The following is a 22,277-nucleotide window of genomic DNA, read 5'->3' on the forward strand; positions in this document are numbered from 1 at the left end:
TGTTAAGTTCGAACTTAAAGAAAAATAACACTTATTTGCTCAAGAGCTTCATTAATAAATTTTCTCTATTTTTTTCTAGTTTGGAATTTTCCTAAGTAGTGCTTTGATTCATTTCAAATCCAGTGTATGTTTTTTTATCTATTAGAACTCTTTTAATTACGAATGACAAAAACCCAGGTTTGAAGTAGCTTAAGCAAAAAGGGAAATCTATTGGTTTTAATAGGAATGTATAATACTGGACTTCAGGTATGGCTCAAATCATCATTAGTAATTTTTCTCTCTTCCCTTTGCTTTCCCTTGTAGAACATGCTCTCTAAGGTAAATTCTCTCCTACCTTATATCCTGCTGGTTAAGAAACTTTGACAAAAGGAGAACTTATTTCCAATGCTTCCAGCAAATGTCTGACCTTGCTGCCGAGAATCAACTTTCGTGGCTAGGGATAAAATGCTCCAGTTGCTAGGTCTGGATTCTCTGTCCACTGTTACAGCCACATGAAGTAAGAATGGGGCAAAGCGTGCAGGGTATTTCTACAAAGGAAAGCAGGATGCTCTTACTATAAGAAAGATAGGTGCTGCTTGGAGGCATAAACAACAGTATCCCTTATATCCACCCAACACTTCACTTATTTCTGTATTCATTCTGACTTCACATGCCCACCTTAGCTCTTCTGGTTTTGTTTTTGGTGTTGTCAGCTATGGGTTGTTGACCTACTCATTCTCGTGTACTGCTAGTGCATTATCTTTCAAATGGCATCCACTAATTGAAAAATTATTTATCCAGTAAGAGTCTTAGGATCTGAGACCTCTTATGTGATACGATTCAAAGACAGCTTGGAGATTTCTTTCATTTCCAAATATTTCCTCCCACTATCTGACACTATCACACTTTTTCCAGCCTTTTGAGTCTTAGAGCTTTATAGTTTTATTTAAACACAAATGTCCCCTTGAAGCAATAGTGCCCTAAGCCACTCAGAGTTGATGCACAGACAGAGATTTCATAATGGCCACTAATACAATAGTCTTCTTAGGAGCAGTGTTATTGGAGACCAAATATTAGATGACTTTTCTGGGCACAGCATCAAACATGTATTTGATCTAACTTCATAATTTTTGCTTATAGTTGTCCCTGCCTTAAGATATATTTTATGTCTTAAATTCCAATGGGAAAATATAGATTACTTAAAACAGATACAGGATCGAGAAACAAACGAAGAAAAATGAAAAAAAAAAAGATTTATTATTCATAGATGTTGAGAAAAATGAAGAAATTTCAAGTACCTAATCACAGAAAGACAAGATATGGGCCAGGCACAGTGGCTCACACCTTTAATCCCAACACTTTGGGAGGCTAAGATGGGGGGAACCACCCGAGGTCAGGAGTTCAAGTCCTGCCTGGCTAACATGGAGAAACCCCGTCTCTACTAAAAATATAAACATTATCTGGTCGTGGTGGCATGTGCCTGTAGTCCCACCTACTTGGGAGGCTGAGGTGGGAGAATCGCTTGAACCCAGGAGACAGAGGTTGCAATGAGCTGAGATCACACCACTGCACTCCAGCCTGGGTGACAGCATGATGACACTACATCTCAAAACAAACAGCAACAACAACAAAAAACCAAGACATGATAGCAATGTTTGTAGGGTGTGTTCAGACTAAGTAACACAAAGATAATGTAATCTCTGAATTTTTTTCTGGTAAGAAAAACTTACTTCAAAATAACAAATATTGAGAGCATGAAAATATTAAATACAAGTATAAAGCAGTAATGTTTTATTGAGGTGAACAACTTATACATGCCATGGGGAAAAGTATAGAGTAACGTAACAGAGATAAGCACTGTGGGGTGGAAACGGTGCAGTTTTAAGTAGGGTAGACATGATTGAGAAGCTGACATTTGGGCCAAGGTTTAAAACTGGTGAGGGAGTGAGCCACACAGATGTTGGCAGAAGTGCCAACATTGCATAACTGTATGTTTGCCTCAGGCTACTTAAAAAAACTTTTTAGAAGTACAGTATTACAGTTACATGCATATAGATTTTATATCCTTTGGGTTATGCTGCATTATCAGCTTTTGGCAAATTACATAGGATCTTCTCTACCATTACAATTTCTAAATTTTTAAAAAAATACCTTAAGGCTAATAATTATTGTATATTAAGTTTTAAAACTTCTTCTTTAGTAAGTGCTATTTTTTGAATTTTTCAGATATATAATTATGTCATATGTATTTTCCACATTTATACTTACATCAGATATATATATATATATATATACATGTATATATATGCAAATAGAAATAGTTTGACTTTATATTTTCTAATGCTTATGATTATAACTTTTCTCTTGCTTAATTACATGACTATTACCTCTAACACAGTGCTTATAGAAGTGGAGATTCTGGGCATTCTTGCCTGACTTTCTCATTTAAGCATCAAATGATTTTCTCTTGATAGAAATCATGTGATTTCTATCAAGAGATTTCCATCAAGTGAAGATGCTAACTTTTGTTAATGAAGTGCATGTATATATACATTCATAAATTCCCATTTTATTTTTTTAACATGAATAGCATTTATTGAGTGTTGCCAAATGATTTTTGCATCTATAAAATGATCACATAATTTTTCTCCTTAGCTCTATTATACTGATGGAGCATATTAGTGTATTGTCTAAACTTATTTTCAAAATAAGCCCCATTTAGTCATGGTTTATTGTTTAAACAGGCTTTTGGATCTTCTTTACTACTATTTTATATAAAATTTCTTCACATCAATATTCACAAGTAGATTAGTCTGTTAGTCTCTTTCATATAACTTGCTGCTACATGTAGCCATGAGACAAAACGGTTTTTCTCTGAAGAACATCATATAGTCTTAGTTCTACAGGTGATTTCATATTTATCAGAGTACCTATTTTTAGCAATAATATATTTTGGATTTTCTGTACTGAATATTTAACCGTACACCTATCTGCCAATAAGTTACATGATTTATGTCTTCTTTCAAAATATGTGACTACTTAGGGAATTGCAATTCATTTAATGTTAGACTGAGAAAAATACATGACAGCAGGTCTGTAAAAGGAAATAAAATATGACATTCCAAAAATGGGTCTTTTAGCGGTAAATTGAGCAGTGACAGAATTTTTTTTTCAATTGATAGAATTTTAGATCTTCTTTTACTAATGGTCTTAAAGTTAATTATTCCCCCTCTAGATCTTTAATTGCTTAGTGTCTTTCATATCAGTCCTTATTTTAATCTTGCCAATCATTGCAATTCTTTTAATCTTGTTTTCTGATAAATTTCCAAGGAGGGGCTTATGTGATAATGCTTTCTGACTTCTTGCATTTATAAACCATTTTGTCTGAAAACTTTTATGTGAATATCAGTTTAGCTGGATTTAAAATTATTAATTCACATTTTCTTTTCTTATCTTAAATGTTACTTAATTGTCTTCTGATGTAAAATGTATCTGTTGAAATGTTCTTTGTAAGTGACATGATTTTTTGGCCAAAGATTTTTTTTGTTTCAAGGTCAATAGTTTACTAGAATATGTTATGTTGTCATCCATCCTGGATTTATTTTCCCCTAAGAAAGTATATAGGCAGTTTGAAGTCTTTTTGGTTTTGTTCTCATTATTTAGAAAAACATCAATTATTGTTTTTAGTATTTGACTTGTTTCATTGCTTGGGTTTATTTGGTGAAAATTATTATAAGTGTGTTGGATTTTCTTTGCCGATACTGTCTATATTTTTTTGTCATTGAATTTTTTATCTCTTTACTTATTTCTCTCTAATTGTCCTCTTTCCCATCTTATATTTATTCTAAAGCATTATATGTTGGTTTTTCATTCTTTCCAGTTTAATCTTCATTTCTGAAACTATTTTTCTTGTTATTTCACTTCTTCAAATCCTTTTTTCTTGAAAGACATGATTGGAAATTTTCTAGTTCTGATTTATAATGTTCTTTCATTGTTTAAATATATTTCTTAAAAATTTTACCATGTTTTGAAATATTAAGTTATTGTTTATATGTATTCTCTGACATTGCTTTATAGCTTGCTTGTAGTGATGCTATTTTACTCCTTATTTTCTTTTTTGCCATATTAGATATATTCGTGAATGGGCCACAGTCTCATTTGCTTGCCCAGGCTTAAGGCAAATTAGTTTTTCTTTGCTATCAGAGAGATGGTTGGGCCAGAACAACTTTTCTAGTTTCATTGTTCTTGGCACCCCCTCTTCTATGGCTTTTATGAGGTGATTTTTAAAATGGTGTCATATTTTTGAGATCTGCTTCCTCTCCATCCTGACTTTTATTTCAGTTTTTTTATTTTGTCCCTATTTCCCTAGCCTGCTTAATTTGGATTCTACTTCAAACCGTTTTTGCTTCACCGACGGGTTTTGATCCTTAAATTAGGGCCTGCAGAATCCATTTTCTTCTGATTTTGCCTGCTGTTCTCAGAGTGGCTGTGCTCTTTCCAATAAAGATCTGTTGGAGATTTGAGGATTCACTTGTTCTCAGAGGTCCATTGATTTCCCTCAAACTTCCTTTTTTTTTTGAGATGGAGTCTCACTCTGTTGCCTAGGTTGGAGTGCAGTGGTGTGATCTTGGCTCACTGTAACTTCCACCTGCTGGACTTGCGCGATTCTTCTGCCTCAGCCTCCTGAGTAACTGGGATTATAGGCATGCACCACCACATGCAGCTAGTTTTTTTGTATGTTTAGTAGAGATGGGATTTCACTATGTTGGCCAGATTGGTTTTAAGCTCATCACCTCCAGTGATCTGCCTGTCTTGGCCTCCCAAAGTGCTAGGATTATAGGCGTAAACCACTGTATAGAGCCCAGATTTCTTTTTTATAGAAACTGATATTATGTGGGCCTTGTAATTATTGGGGATTAGGCTTTCTCACCTTGTCACCTAATTTTACTATATACGTTGCGTGCATGTGTGTGTGTGTGTGTGTGTGCATGCATGTTGTGTGCTTGCATGTGCATTTTGGGGGATTGTTTTCATCATCCCTTTTTCTGATTTTACATAGCACTGCAGGAGTTAGAAAAACTATGCCATCATGCATTCCCAGATTCTACCTTCAAATTTTTACCTATGAAATTTTTGAATAACATCCTGACCTCCTAGCATCGTTTTGTGTCTGCTTTATTTGATGGTTTATTTCAAGCACTGGAACAAGATGTAAATTAAGGATGAAGTGACTGAAGAAGAAAACAGCCTGCTGAAGTAGTTTTTGAAAGAACAAGAGCAAAAAGATACAAACATCATTAGGGTAGTAGGCAGCCACAACAACTAAAGGAAGGTAAGGATGGAAGTCCTTGGATTTTGTTGCATTTTTTTTTTTCAGGTAGTGAGAGAAAGCCAGACAGTAAAGTGGCAGTAAGTGAAATGAAGAAGGTGTTGTTAATTTCCAATGCATTCTACACACTCATGAGACCACTAACAATGTTGTGTACATGCCTTTGTTTGAGTAGTTTGGAAGAGTTTTTACAAGGCTACATAGGCAATGTCTGCATATGCCTTGACATAGGAAAGTGGTCCCTTATCTATGAAGTTAGATAAGGGAAAACTTTCTGAATATTTTTTAAATTCAGTCAATCTAATATTTGAAGAGTATTGCAACCTTTTCATGAGAGGAATAGGTGAATTTATTTATCAGTTCTCCTCTATTCAATAACACTGTTTTAGGAAAGGCTTTTAAACACTTCTCCAGAAAAAAAATATGTTGTTGTAATCTCTGCCTCATCTTTCTTACCATGACAGGTGTCCATTACTGCCCTCTGCTGCATGAACTTGGACCCCTCAGTATTTCCAACTAATAATCACTATAAGATTACTACTTAACAAAAAAATAACCATTGCTATCATTAGCAGGAATTCTTTTGTTGTCAGAGAATAATACCATAATGAATTGTATTTTCATCTCCCACATATATAGATTCACATAGAGGTGTTCCTTAGAAAAAGGTTTAAAGGCATTCCTTAGAAAAGATGATTTTCAAGCTTTCGCTACTTCTTAGAGACATTTTAACATTAAATAGTCCCTGAAACAGAAAATCAGATATGATTGTGTTAGCTATGTTCAGGAAGTGTGAGTGAGTTACAGATACCATACAAACTAACTTAAAATTAGCCATTGTAGACAGTATCTACACATGGCAAAAGAAAAATGAAGAGTTTGGAGTATAACATGTATAACTTTTGGTTAGAACTTGCAGCTGTGTGCTTTTTAATGAATGACCTTCTAAAATTATGCTAACATATAGGAGGAACATCAAGTAATTTAGTGAATTTGGAAGTGGTACTTAGAAGGCTGGAAATATAGTTTGCCTTTTCATGTTAAAACGAGTCCTGCTTTATGGCTATAGTTTGTGTATTCCTGGCCTCAATGCTAGCTACATCCAGTGTTAAGTGGAGAAGTGAAATACATTGAAGATTATAAAACAAAAAGATGGTTTTCAAACTTTATACATTTTGATATACAAAAGGCAAATTGATCAAAGGTTTGAGAGTTTCATTTTATTATTAGTTTAAAAATACAACATTGATTGGTACTGGAGAACAAGGCTAATACAAGAATGTCAGCTGTAACATATAAACAGCTGTTATGTTCTAGGAGATATTAATTATTCTTTGGTATATACAAATGTTTATATACATTCTTGACAATAACAACCAAAATACATTTATAAATTTTGGGGAGAAAAAAACTAAATTGAGCTTATTACAACTCAGATTTCTTAATAACTTTAAGTGGTCAAGTGCACATATATTAAAAGTGATTTCATTACCAGTTTCAGTGAAATTAGATATCCCTCCTGTTTTCACATATTTAGCACTGCCTTGAATTAATTAAAGGTACTGTGATTTCAAGGAACTATTAACTTTCTGAGTAAATTTAACAAATCAAATTAAATAAGTGGACAAATTAAGTTAGTAACAGAACAACTTGCTGATTGCTAGATCACCGTATTTTTGATTGCTGCTTCCTTTTCCTTTGATCTATGATGATTTCACTTTTGTATTATATACTGATATGTTTTATTGTTTCCATCTTTCATAAACTAGGCACTTTAAAAAAATATAGCAGTGATTTTATCTTCTTGGCAAATTGCTTGTATTCTATCTTTTCTTTTTCAGAGTTCTAGTGGAGTCTTGACACTCACATTTAGACTCAGTTAGCTGATTTCTAATTTACCCTTAAGTCACACAAAGAGAGAAGGTGAAAAAATGAATATCATTAACACAGACCCAGAAATAAAATGGTAATACAAATATTTAAATAATGTTTTAAAAATAAACATATAACATAGTTCCCTGTTGAATTTAGGAACTCTGAGAAACTGCTGTATTTTTTTTTTGTACAGAAATGTTACTCTTTCCCCAAGTGTTTTGATATGTAGCTACAACTATAAATCTATCTGATATGAGCTGAATTTTGTCGAATGCTCTGTGGCCAAGTTCATATGTTGAAGCTCTAAGTCCTACTACCTCAAAGTGCAACCACATTTGGAGATGAGTTCTTTAAAGAGGCAATTAAATTAAAATCAAATAAGGGTAGGCCCTAATCCAATATGACTGGTTTCTTTATAAGAAGAAGAAATTTGAGCACAGACCTAGGGATGACCACAGGAGGAGACAGTGAGAAAGTGGTGATCTGTAAGACAAGGAGAGAGGCCTCAGAAGAGCCCAAACCTACCAACATCTTAGACTTGTAGCCTCCTAAATGTAAGGAAATACATTTCTGTTGTTTCAGCCACCAAATCTGTAGTATCTTGTTATGGGAACCCTAGAAATCTGATATGCCACCTGTAGCAAAGGGCCTTTCTTTTTCTGCTCTACGATCATTAAGGCCCAAGAGTTTTACTCTATTAGGCGAAGCTGCAATACATGTACTCACATACTTATATTTTTTATGTTCTTTGCAATCCTTTACCAGGTGACTTATTTTACCTTCTCCAGAGGAATCTGTATTGGTCCCTGCTACAAGGATAAAATGGCACCTCCAATTTCTTCTGATGGAGTCCCCTTTTCTTGTGTGCCCTCCACATTATTGCCATAACTGAGCATCTGTAACTACAAATGGAGATGCACTGTGCTACATGCTACTCTTTGATCAGTATTATTTTAATATTGAACTATACATTCATTATGTTAAAGGGATGAATTGTGGGATACAAATAAACACTATATTTAACAAGTGTTCAACAAACCTGGCACATGTAAGGCATTCAATAAATCTGGTTATTTTATTATTGCTGTATATTTCAAACGAGTTACCTACAAAATCCCTTAAGCTGACTGCAGCATAGTATCTTGACTTAAATCTCAAATTATTTTTGAGCGTAGGTATTATAACTTATACCTAGAATATCAAAAAGTAGGATCTATTACAAACTAATCTTCCAAAGATAAACTAAGCACATTTTTCATTTTCTGTTACCAAGCCCAGTTATGTTTCAAAGACAGATTTTTGAGTTGCCTCTTGAGAATCTATTTCCTTATTATTTGCAAATAGTTTTTCCATTATTTTGAGTCTGAACCACAGTTTATATTATGTGTGGTATAAGTATAGTTAAAGTTTTGCCATATTCATTAATCACAGGTTCAGATAATTGATCAAGAATAAACACATTGTACAATGAATGGATTAGCTACCGTGTCTTTTCATTTTTTAATATTCCCTACTTCAAATGACCAAGTCATTTCTGACTAAATAAATTGCCATATTTTAAATAGTTTCCCCATTTGAGTAATGTTCATTTTGGAAATAGTCTGTAATACTAACAGGGTAGAAATCAATCCATCATGTATTTGGCAGATTGACGGCGCACAGAGTATTTTGCCCAATTCACTGTGGCTTCTAAACTGGATCAGTTAACAGTTGATTAAAACCAACCAAATAACAAACACAACCCTTCCCCCAATAAAAACAATAACAAAAACAGGCACTTAAAAATTAACTTTGATCCAGGAGCTGGATCCCTCTCCTGTGAAATCTTATTAAAAAAAAATACAACAGTTCTCAACTTCCTTTGAGACCTCTGCAGAACCCTAGAGACCTGAAAGGAACAGACTCTGAAAATCACTGGGTCAGGTTATCTAAATGTGTTTCTTTTGTTGCTCATCAAGATGAGATTCCTTGCAATTGAACCTCACTCAAGAATTCAACATATGATTATTTCACTGCCAAGTATTACTTGGTACTTTAGTACTGTCTCAAAAGATGAATCTTGAAAAAGCCTGCCAGAATTCAGCAGTGAGAACATACCAAAAAGAATATGCTTGTATAGAACTAACAAAAATTGTATATCAGAAAGAAAAATGTTTCTTATTAAACATTTGAAGACTTTTTCTAATTTCACCTCCACCTATGTTCACATATACTCGTAAGGCTCAGTAGAAGTTTTTATCTGCTTAAGTTTCAGATTATGTTATTTACATTTTTATATTGTTTGGGTTCAGGCTCAAGGGGAAATATCTGTTCAGTAATCCTCTTTCATTTAAGTGACAGGTTTCTTTTCTTACCGAGTTTCAGAAAAGAAGCCATTGCCTGAGCAATTACTGTTTCAGATTGATTTACTGTGAAATCTTCTGACCCTTTTCACTTGCATGTTTGTGTCCAGCATAACTAGTGATTCAAATGTAGGTGATGAGATCTTTTCTTATTAGCTGTTACTGTTGTCTATGAGACCTTAGCAAGTCAGCATCAGCAACTGAAACTAATGCAGGGTTCAAATAGGAGATGCATTTTTTTCATATCTGGTATGAGAATTACTCGCATCAAGAAACACAAAAGATTTTCACAATATCAATGCAAGCTTACATTTTTTACCAGGTGTTTAGAATTAATTGGCAGCAACACATGAAACCATTGTTCTTAGGCAGAGGAGAAACATAAAAATCTTATGTGATAAGACTCAAAGCATGAGTATTACTAGACTACAGAGCCAGGTTGCTTGGTTTACTATGGACAGAGAAAACCCACATAACCTTATTTTTCAGATCTTTAACATCCATCAAGTTCCCACCCTACATTAAAGATTTTCACGTCTATTCTGTATGTGCAAAATGATTTGGGGTCCCATGGGACCTACTAAAATAATCATCCTTCTCAAGTTTGCTATTCTGTTCTTATTGACCTAACGTGATCATCAGTAGGGTCATTTCTTTGGGTTCAACAACAAATGTAGAAGTATTGTTCTTATGTACACTGTTAAGATATGCATATAAATTCTGAAGAAGAAAGAAATTTGGGGAATGTACTTAATCATTTATATTCCCAAAGTCACATGAATTCAACTCAGCTTGGAAGTTGCAGATATCCTGTGACAGACTCAACTCTGAGACTGCCATCATTCAGCAGTGGATGAGAACTGAGAAAGGCTCACAGCAGCAACTTCTGAGAGGGGCTTGAAGCAGATTTTAGTAAATCAAGGCCTCCGCAGAGCTCCAAGCATCTTTAGAGGCAGAGCCTCCACTCATTCACCACTGTGTCCTCAGGGCCCCATACTTACTTCATGTACAATGAATGCATGAGCAACTGCTAAAAAGGCTACTGTAGGAAGTATTCACTAACACAGGCAGAGAGGTAATGGGATGAAAATTAGTAAGCTGCAGTAAACAAGACTAAAATGACAAGTTATATACTTATCTTTGGGGTGAAGCATTCAGAAGGAAACCAGGATCCAGAAACAACTGCTGAGAAAGTAGTGGCTATTCGATGGAAAAAAAATGGCCTCACAGCTAGAGGAGCAAAGAGAAGCGGGAATGTACGGCCAAAGGAAAAAATGTCCATTAAGGCACTTTCTTCTGGACAAGAGGGTTGAACTTCCTACTTTTGTAGTCTTGTTTTTAAATATCTACTCTCTAATTATGTTATTGCAAATGGCATAAAAATCTACTTTCCCAAGTAAATATGAAGCTTGTGTCTTTAGGAAAACACACAGGAGAAAAACATGTGGGGCTATGACAGTAATTCAAAGGATTATGCCTATTTACAGTTAGCTGATTTTGTGTATGCACATCTACTTGTCAACGTATGGGTCATGTATGTTTGTTTCTGTCTGTCAAAAAAAAATTGGCAGAAAGCATTTGGGTCATGAATGACATTTGTTTTTGCCTCCTTTTTAGCCTAAGGCATAACTGTATATGTTTTAGCATTTGATTCTTTGTGTCTGATTTTGCTCTATATGGGAGAATGTTTGTGTAAGTAAATTTTCTGTTGACTTTTATTTTAACTGTATTTGTAAAAAATGGCTTTTGGAACTTGTAGGGTGTTGAATGAGCCTCTGAGATAATGTCTTTAGGATGGTACTCAACGCTGAGAGTGAATGTGCTGTACTTGATATTTCTTTTCTGTTTAGCAGAACAAATGAGTTAAGTCAGGCCTGTTTATGTGGCATATTATTTTGTTTAGAGGTAAAGAAAGAAGGAAGTGACAGAAATAGGCAAAGCATCTTCAGATTTTCTCTTGGTTATTTGTGTTTATTCTTCAATGTAAGGTCAAAGTCTACACCCTTCCAAGTGAATATAGAAGGATCTGTTGCCTACATGGTTAGCTTTATCTTTTCCTTTTGCACTAAACTACTTTTCAAAAATATTTAAACCAGTAGATTCCTAACTTAATTTTCTCATTTTCTGTCATACTTTCTGATTGGCAAATCAGAATGAAGACAAAAGATATACAGTTCTGTAAAGTCTAAGTTCTGAATCCTAAGTACTTATTTATAGAGTAAGGGCCTATCTTCTTGCCTTTTATTAGTGCCTAGAATGCTTCACTTAGCTCTGTAAACTTACAAATGTATTACTGGGCATATATAGATGTTAAATGTTCTTAGTACAATAATGTTATATGTACATACACCTAAATACATATATACATTATACATATACATATATAAAGTCACACACACATAAAGTTTACATCTATGTAACATGAGATCTACCTTCTCAATAAGATTTTAAAAGTACAATGCATTATTGTTGGCTATAGGTACAATACCATATGGCAAATCTCTAGAGTTTATTCATCTTGCTTAACTGAAACTTTATGATCAATGATACAGTAACTCCCCATTCTCCTCTCCTTCCAGTCCCTGGTAACCACCATTCCAGCCTTAGATTCTGTGCATTTAATTGTTTTAGATACCTTCTGTAAGTGGATTTTTCTTTCTTCATACTAAGTGAAATTGGTCTATTTCACTTAGTATGATGTCCTTCAAGGGTTACCCATATTGTTATTCCTGCCATATTTTTAAAAAGTGAAGGAAACACACACACACACACACAAATGTAACAAATCTCTACCTTAAATAAAAGAAATTCGAAAGATAAGAACATATGTCAAAGGGTGCAGGTTTTAATCCCTGTTTGCTTGCGTATTAAAAAAATTCTGAAAATGAAGAATTTCAGGGCAGACAGACTCATATGTCAGAACAGAGAAATTTGCAAAACTGGATCTGGAGAGAATAGCTCTAAATCCACTTTAGAACTCTGCGTCGTTTTGGGGAGAAAAAAGGAGTTACTAACGTTCTCACTTAGCGACGAGTTTAAGTTGTACTCATGGACATGCTCCGGGATCAGGTGTGAAAGCTGTGAAATCTAGGTCCAAAAATTCTAAAGAGCTTGCTGCTAGTATCCTCCCCTGATGGCTAGCTGCAGCCGTCTAACTTCAAGTTGTGGCTCAATGCTTGATTTCCTCCGCTCCTGGACGTTAGTGTCTGTGAAGGTGAAATGCAACAACTTTCAAATAGCCCCTTGCTTTGCTTGGAAGTCTTGCCCTTGGCCACCAGACATCACCAAACTCAGCGCTTGTCTCCTGCAGCGCTTTCCTGGTTTGCTGAACGGCTGCCACTGGCGCCCCCAAGCGCTAGCGCATCCCAGTCATTCCTGGAGCCACCTTAGACTTTCGCTGAAGGGAATTGGACCTGAAGAGCCGGGGGGCTGACACAATGGGTTCTCTTGGAATTTGCAGGGGCCAGAAGGCAGGAAGCCAAGGATGACAGGATCTCTAAGGCTCCCTGCCCCTGTTCATTCTTACCTGAGATTTCCTTTTCGCAATAAGAGCAGTTACCTGGCACGGTAAGTATGCCCAGTCGAGCTGTGAGGTCCAAACCCTTGGGGCATACCAAGAGCACCCCGTTCTTCCCACTCCTTCAGAGACATAGACAAATGCTACCCCTGCGGCAGAGTCCAGGGTTCAGAAAGAGGAGACTAAAAAGACCCAAATCTAAGGCTCATCTTTCCCCTTCTTTGGTCTGCTTCTTTCCTTTCCACCCTCTATGTGGATCCTTGGCCACCCCCTGGCACACCTATAGGGCTCCAGCTTCCCATGCTCCCTGGGAAACACAGGCTAAAACCGATTGTGAGCACACAAAGAACACAATATTAATGAGCAGATGCGCAGATGCTCACTTCTCTAAAGCTTCAATAGGGCTTTTCCAGCTCTCCTCGCGGAGTCAGGGGCTGAAGACCGCTGGGAAGATCTAAGGAAGGGTGGCAGCGATCAGGTGGCGGCAGCTTGCCGCTGTCCGCTCTCAGTTTCCACCTTTGCCCTCCTCCTATATCCAAAGACTGCTCCAACCACAGGAGCTGTTGTCAGGAATCAGGAGTCCCTATGTTCCATTCGCCCCAAGGAAAAGCTGGATCCCGTTTTCCAGTTGTTATAGGGTGGTGACGGAGCAGGAGGATGAGGAGGGAGAAAAGCTGGAGTGGAAGTAGAAGTAGCACGGGGAGAGGAGGGGCAGGGGGAGAGTTGGGGGGTGAGAGAAAAGTTTTCACTCTTTGTCACTCTTGAATTGGGGGCGGAGGTAAAAGAAACCCACTGTAGGAAGCTATAAAAAGCAAAGAGAGCGGGGGGAGCGAGCAGAGAGAGAGAGCAGGAGCCCGCGCTTAGCGCAAGTGCGCTCTCCTGGCAACTCTTTGCTGGCAGCCCTTCTCTGTCCCCTGTGAGTCAGGGGACAACGCTTCGGGGCAACTGTGAGTGCGCGTGTGTGGGACCACATTTCTCTTCATCTCTCGAGGATTCCGTCCGGAGACGTCTCCTAATCCCCTATTAAAGCGCCTACTAACTTTGAAAAGGAGCATTGTGTCTGCAAAGTTTGACACAAAAAGGCTAGGAAAAAAAGAGGACGGAAAAGCAACCGAGTCTGAAGGAGAAGGAACTGGTGCGGGCCTCCGGATCAATTAAAAGAAGAATTAAACCGCCTCCGAGATCCCCGAGTGACCAAGAAGGTGCGGGGCAAGAAGCAACGGAAGCGGTGCGATCCACAGGGCTGGGTTTTCTTGCACCTTGGGTCACGCCTCCTTGGCTAGAAAGCGTCTAGCCTTTGATTGCTTCCAGTTATTTTCAGAACTTCCTGCACTGGTGAAGAAGCGGGTCTTGCTTGGGTTGCGCTAATTTCTGTCCCGAGGCGTGAGACTGAGTTTATAGGGTCTTGGGTCCCCCAACCAGGAAGGGTTGAGGGAACAGAATCTGCAAGCCTCCAGTGCCCCCAGTGAGGGGTCCCGTGTGTTGGGGTCCTCCCTCCCTTGCATTCCCACGCCTCCTGGCTTTGCGTCTTTTGGGGAACCCCCTCACCGGGAGATGGCCGTATTGATGCGGTGCAAGGATTCTTCCCGCTGCCTGCTCCTCCTGGCTGCGGTGCTGATGGTGGAGAGCTCACAGATCGGCAGTTCGCGGGCCAAACTCAACTCTATCAAGTCCTCTCTGGGCGGGGAGACGCCTGCTCAGGCCGCCAACCGATCTGCGGGCACGTACCAAGGACTGGCATTCGGCGGCAGTAAGAAGGGCAAAAACCTGGGGCAGGTAGGAAAACCCCCAAACACACTCTTCAGACAGGAGAGGTAGGGGCCAGCTCTCTTGAGCTGGCAGTTTGCCATTGCATCCCGCAACATTCGGAGCTCGGCCCCAGATATAGAGAACAGGCGGCTGGGGAGCGATTCTCTGAAGCAGGGTCTGTGTGGGCGGGGGTGTCTGGGTGGCTGCTGGTGCTGCACTGCACGGAGTAAACGGAGTGAACAGGTTAGGATTCGGTCTCACCTTTGCTTTGGGTCGTGGGCACGTATGGAGATCTAGCTCTTTCCTGCAGAGAAAGTGGTCAGGATGGTCCTTCCATTTGACACTGTGATGCAACTGATGAAGATGTTAATAGCATCTAATTTATGGCACCTATTAACGTGCCAGGCACAGTTCTAAGCGTTTTACGTATTCACTCATTTAATCTTCGTAACTCTGTGAGGTAGATACTGTTGCTTTCCCACTCTGCCAATGAAGTAATTGAGGCACAGATTGATGAAGGATTTGCCCAAGGCACACAGCTAGTATAAGTGGTAGAGCGGGATTTCAGTCTAGACAGTGAGATACTGGGCGTTTGTCCATTATATTTTATAATCCGGAGGGGGAATCACTCCTTTTCAGATTCTTCTTCCCTCCCAATCACTTTCTTTCTTCAAAGAAGTAAGGTCACTGACAAAACAAATCCAATAGATGCACATTTCTCACTCACGCAGAATTGTAAATAAGTCACCCAGAAAGAAGCAAAATAAGATGACAATGACAGCGTCCTAGGGTCGCCGGCGATATAGCAGGACGCTGAAGGCGTTTTTGAGGCAGGGAACTTTCCGGAGGGCGCCTCTGTCTCTGCCACACAGACAGATTGAAAGCCACTTGCAAACAGTTATACAAATAGACACGCACAGAGACAGCAGGGCGCACACTCGCTACCAGCTGTGGCTGGCGCGCGCAGTGGCCAGGAGAGGGGGCCCTGCGGGCACTGGGAATCACGACAGCTCCCCCTTCCGCTCCTTTTGTGGGAAGCCAAAACTAAAAGCCAGTTTGCCAGTGGCACACGCACTTCGCACAGAAACCTTGCACAGTGTCAACCCCTGGCGGTGGCCCACGCCCCTAAGATCCCAGTTTCCTTGCAGCAACCTGATGCTGCGGCTCTGCGCGCTCTCGGTGTCCTCTGCAGCCCCTGCCCACGGCTCAGCCAGCAGGGTGAAGGTTGACTGAGAGGGCCAGGCCAGGATGGACTGCGAGACAACACTCAGGCCCGGGCTTGGCCCCTCCTGCCCTCTCACGGAGACAATTTTGCAGTTTTGCTTGTTTTGCTGGTCTAGAACTCTTCCCAGAGCTTTGAAATGTCAACCATTTCAGTTATCCTTCCAAGGGATTACAAAGTCAGCAATCAGATTTTTTTTAAGGTCTCAGAAAACGTAAGAAAGTACATATACATACATACAAATATAATCGTTGCACGCCCTCACACGTGTACATACCTATGCCTGTATGTGGCCACTTTCATTCCTTTCCTCTCCCGGGAGACACCCCAGAATTTTCAGTAGCAATAAACCTGACAGTTTCTTAGAAGTCTGTCATGAGATGGGACAGGGGTTAGAAAAAATGGATCTTCTCAATCCAAATCATGACTCCTCTAATGCTACTGACTTCAAATTTCATGTTCCCAATTTAAGAAAGCTTAATGTGTAGTTCCTCCAAGGACACAGGGAAGGACTCAATAGTCTTGAGGTTCCTTTCCATTCTAATCTATGTATTTTCTGGGAATTTTTGGAAAGCGCTTTTTGTTTCTGTCCCACAATTGGGCCCACACACCTGACGTTCCTCTGTCAGAAGACCAGTTACGTTCGTGTTTTCATTAATCATAGCGTTACACAGAGGAGACTGAAGGATGTACCCCAGAACTTAGCTGCTGCTTTATGTTTTGATACTATATCTGTATATAAATAGATATAAAATATGTTTTTACTTTCCTACCTCTCCAAATAGCTACTTAATTATGCTTCTTAAAGAGTCTGGAAGTCTACTTATGTCTCCTTAAACTGAGAATTTGTTTATATATTTATTTCACAAATGAGCTGAATTTCTGATATGCCCTTCATAACTTAACAGTTCTATGGAATATATTTTATTATATTTACATAACAGAATCTTAGATTGTTAAAATTTGACATTAGGCTTGTGAAAAAATTGTTAACATAGTCAAGATAAAGGTAAAACAAAACAAAATGTTGGGTTTTATAGCAGGAGGATAGCTGGCCAATAGGAAGATTTTATTTTCTATATTATCGTTTAATGAAGATCTAAAATGTGTAATATTATGAAGAAACACATAGAAAAATATTTTCCCTTTGAAGTAAAAAGAATAATTATTTGGGTACTTATGAGTCTCTTTATCTTCTTTATTCTATAGTTATGTGGTCACCAACATTCTTAGTATTATTTTCAGAAATGAAATGGAAATTAGAGGGGAGCTGTCATTTCCTTTTGTAGCAAAAAACTCTAGAATTGAAATGCAGCTGAGCTGAATTTTTAGGTACCACAATAGCAAAATATGATTGAAAATATTAGAATCAAACTGCCAACCGATCAAATTAGCTAATCATAAGTATCATCCTAAGACTTAATACCTTTGATTTCCCCCAACGCCATTTATATTTGACAGATGGTGTTGAAATATATTCCTTTCAGGGAAACAGGAGGAAGAAACTGTAGGATGCAGCTTCAAGTAGGCAGATTGGAAACGTAGTCCTTGGTATTCTTTATTCTAAGTGGAAGTTGAATAATTGCCTATTTTTATTTTTCAGGATAGAGAATTAAATATTGCCACTGCAGAAGAAATACTGATATTTTTAGCAATTCATTAATCTACAAAAGTAAAAATGAGACTACATGAACTCTAAATTTTTATTGAAAATTGCCTATTTTATATAAAAAGAAATATTCTTATTTATAGGAATTCTACTTGTTCCATAGGCAAGGTAGATTATCTGTAATATCACTTCTGGAAAATATGCCTTTAATTTTATAAAAGATTTAGAGAGAAAAAAATGCACTGTTCTCCAGAGGTGTTACATTTCTAAATTTTGGGCTTGCTTTCAAACACAAAATATGAATTATGATGGAAACTGGCATCGGAAATTGAGAGTGACAGTATTCAGATGATTGATACAGAATGAACAAAAAACCTAACTGCTGCTTATCCACATCAATGTTTTAATTTGCCTTTTATTAGCAGCTGTTGCTAATAAGTACTACATATATGTACTATATATGTATACAGGATAAATTAAGCTTCAGGACTCTTATGAATATATTTACCTAATATATATTTTAATATATATGTCAATTTCTAAGGAGATTGTTTCAGATGTTCTAAATTAAAAGTAATTTCAAACAAAATCTTCAATGTCATGTGAATAAATATATTTTGATGAAGTATGCTGTTGCTTGATATTACCTCTGAAGTTTGAGATACTGACTTTTATGGGCCATCTTCAAAACAAATTTTAAATACTCAAACTATTTAAAAAAATTAACTTTTGCAATTCACATTTTTTCTGTGTGAATGAAAAACCTTTGGATTTATGTTGTAATAGCTTCTTTTATCCTTTTTGTTTTGTCCTTTTGAGATGGGCAGATGAATTTAATTTGAATGCAATGCAGTAGCATTTTGTAATTCTTTTAAAAGTGACTAGAATAGTGATATTCATAGTTATATTTTAAATGTAGATAAGTTTTTTGGCATGTGTTTCTAAATAGAAGCTATGGCTTAACATAAATTCAGATTCTATGATTTTCTAATATGACTTGGACACTTGAAGGATAGTGGTTTGGATGAAGTTTTGTTGTGAGAAAAGAATTCTTGAAATTCATTGAAATAGAAGCTTGAAAGAGCTGGTTAAACAGCACTAATATTTGTAGATTGCATTTTCTTTAATAAAAGTATGCTGTATCTGTATGCACAAACATTCATGAAAGTGCTCACTGAAATAATCTATATACTCTATTTATGGTAGGTGATCTCTTCACTTTCTGAAATTATCTATGACTTTTTCTTTTTGTAACCTCAGCCCAACTTTCTCTTGATGAAGAGTAAATAATCTGCTAGCTTCTCTGGACATTGACTAACACTAAACATAATCTTGAAAGCAAATCATTTTGACGATTAAATTTTCAAAAATAAAAGAATTTGAAATAATCTACATTAAGTTTCCTTTCCTCTCACCATGAATTATAGAAAATTGATAGCTGATACAAGTAGAAAGTTAACTCATGAATAGCAAGAAAAATATTTTAATGATAATCTCATATGAACCTCCATCATTTTATTTTTGCGCTAAGCTAGAGAGAGCAAGAGGACAGAGTTGCTCAAACTTACTCCAGCTGTGACTCTGACCCTATCATAATCTTCTTGAATATTCTTCTCCAATACAAACTTTTGCCCCCTCTTCTTCTTTCCGAGATATTTTGAAACTTGTAGTTTTAAGATTAGGTAAGGCAATGTGATAGAACTATAGCTAGTATGTTCTGATCTAGGAAAATATTGGCTCTTCTTCATTTCCTTACAAAATTGCTTTAAAAGTACATTAAAATAATTGGTTACATTTTAGAAGAAATGCATAATAGTTAACATATTTACCATTTTAGACTCAGTCTCTCATGGCTGTTTATTCTTTAGTATTGAGTTAACAGCAAAATCAATTACAATCTTATTTCTGCCTGCAACTTTCTGACGGCCTGTTGGAGTTGTTTTACTTCCTTATGCCTCTAGTCACTTGTACTCATTTATAACAAGGAGATAAACCTGTTTTTAGTTATTTATCTGATTGTTCAAAAGGTTTATGTGACATTTGTGTCTGCCTGAGCTTCTTACTGAGTCATTTTTTAAAAATCCAGAAGCAAAAACCAAAAGGAAGTAAGATTAATCATAATTAATAGACATTTTGCATTATGTAGCATCAATTTAAGATTATAGAGAAAGATTCAATACAGAATGCATAAGAAAAATTTAGTATTACTGTTTAAGGTAAGCAAAGGTCAGTTTTCTCTTTCTCCTCTGTCCACTCTTTACAGGAACCAGAGCAGAATAACCTATTTTCTCTAATTGTTTTGTTAGGAAAAATATAAACCATTCTTTCAAAGAGGTCAGTTGATACAACATTTGGTAGGTTCTTTTCTTTTCTTTGTAATGGCAAATTGAATCAAAGAAAACTTTAAGGCAGAAAGGTTTCAATATTCTATTTCAATTGTTTTTTAACTGAATTAATTGGTTTACATATCACTAACAACAGAATTGCTACTCCTCTAACACGTATTCCACAGCCACTGAAAATGTACAACAGATTCTATTTTGGGAATCTTAATAATAGTTTAGATTTTTCTATGTGCTTTAAACAATAAATTTAGAAATAAAATCAGCAAAATCACAAAGCAGTAAATTTCTAAAAACACGTTACTTGCCTTTTTCCACAGAGTCCAAAGGGACAAATGAACTTCAAATATTCTTTTAAATACTTTTCAGTATCTAATTTAAATCAAATAAAACAATCTAAAACAAAAAAGAACAAATCTAAAATTTTTTTAAAAATCAATGAGTAAATAAGTAAATGAAACGGCAAAACAATAGTATCACAATTAGGAAAAATGACTTCTCAAAGTGGTAGTCTGTCCAAACCGTCCCTGAAAGACATTAGATCTTCATGTTATGCTTTATCATCCGGAATAAGATTGTTCTTTCTTCAGGGGAATAGAAGAAGTGAGTGATCTTCAGGTATATTATCTCCTTAAACTATCCTGCAAAAACTTACGGCACACATTAAATTAGAATAAGGGATACCATTAATTGGGTATTCACTCTGTACCAGACATGAAACTAAATGCTCAATGGCAATAACTCTTTTGATCCTCTAGGCAGCCTTTTGAAGCAAATCATCCTTATTTTTACAAATGATGAAACGTTTAATAAACAATAGATATTCCTGAGACACAGAGAGGTTATACAATGTATAAAATTCTCACCACTGTAAATGGAGAAAGGTAAAGTTCAAACCTAAGCTATCTAATATTAGAGCCCATATATTAAACCACCTTGTTATGCTGCTAAAATATGCTGTTTATTCTGAATTTAGGAGAGAACATGAACTCTTACTCTTCCCTCTCTGTACTTGAGTGACATGGGTATAACCCCAATTTCATTAAAAGCCACAGCAAAACCCAAACTCTGTTGCTCCCAGCTGCTACTGTGAGAAGTCCAAAGTATGTTAGCACTTCATGGATACTAAAGCAGGCACCATAGCAATCCATTATTTTCATCTCTGTTTCTACTTGCCTCCCTGCCATCCCACACATCCCTATAGTTCTTCTACTCTTTCCCATTAAAATATAAAATTATAGCATCACCCCAAGTGGAAAGCAGATTCTGTTGCATGAAGTTTATTCTCTCTTCTTTCCTCATACCCAACAACAAATTCCCCTGTCCTCATCTTCCTGAATCTGAATGTCTTTATGTGACAGAGAAGCACAGACTTTCCCAATGTCCTCTCTTTAATGAGTTTTTTTGGTTTGGCTGCATGTCTTACATCCTGATCAGATGGGGGAATTTCTCTAAATTTAGAGTCTTGTATTGCTTTTGCTTTTTCCTGACCTTTAACCTCTTCTAGCTGCCATTCAGAGAATCAGATGCTTTGCATCAGCATCACAGCACTACAATTTCCAAACGGGTTTTAAACTCCACTCACCACTGATTAATTTAATATGTTTGGAAAAGTCACTTAATCTCTCTAGCCTTTCTTTTTTTAATATACCCATAAAATAGGGATAACAATAACAACAACAACCATGAAAGTAATAATGCTTAACTTGCAGGGCAATGGTGAGGATAACCTACATTAAAAAAATCTTTGAAGAAGAAAACAGTGCACTTAGTTATTGTGCTGATGTCACTATTATCACTGCCATTACAGAAATAAGTAAAGTCAAATGCTCATGCACCAAATAAGAAGTGGCAGCTTAATCTTCCCCACTAATTTGGGCAGGGGTGGCTAAACTAATGCATATGATATACAAGAAGGAAACAAATGAACTCAATTACTCTGAGGCTAAGAAGTATAAAGTAAAACAAGACAAAATAAGCATACATATACACATGATGTCACATTTCTACTATTGAATGTTTACATCAAGATAGATAAGTCAATGTTGTCTTGTAGAAAATAAGCAAACTGGCACATAATTAAGTAATTAGTGGAACTGTGGAAGGAGCCTGGAAACATCAGTACCCCAGATATTAACAATACAATCCTAATAGGTGGAGGTCATACACAAGACAGCATTAGTTGTTTAACCACAAGAACCAAAATAACTGAATAAGATGTTAGTCTATCTCTAACAGTATAAATTTGGTATTTTCCAAAGTGAGATAGCCCCTGCAAAGATAAGATTCTTGACACTTTCCACAGTGTATTGG

At 36.8% G+C, this 22,277-nt stretch overlaps 1 protein-coding gene across 1 annotated transcript in view; it reads left to right on the top strand.

The window, feature by feature from the left end:
* The first annotated feature begins 13,837 nt into the window (after window positions 1–13,837).
* Window positions 13,838–22,277, top strand: part of DKK2 (dickkopf WNT signaling pathway inhibitor 2) — a 104,335-nt gene continuing 95,895 nt past the window's right edge. The window contains exon 1 of the mRNA XM_032254840.1: window positions 13,838–14,818. Coding sequence (XP_032110731.1) covers window positions 14,597–14,818 — 222 coding nt within the window. The 5' untranslated portion in view covers window positions 13,838–14,596. The remainder of the gene's footprint in view (window positions 14,819–22,277) is intronic.

Source organism: Sapajus apella, unplaced genomic scaffold (genome assembly GCF_009761245.1).
Source record: "Sapajus apella isolate SASKATOON/1434 unplaced genomic scaffold, GSC_monkey_1.0 scaffold87, whole genome shotgun sequence".
Classification (NCBI taxonomy): Eukaryota; Metazoa; Chordata; class Mammalia; order Primates; family Cebidae; genus Sapajus; species Sapajus apella.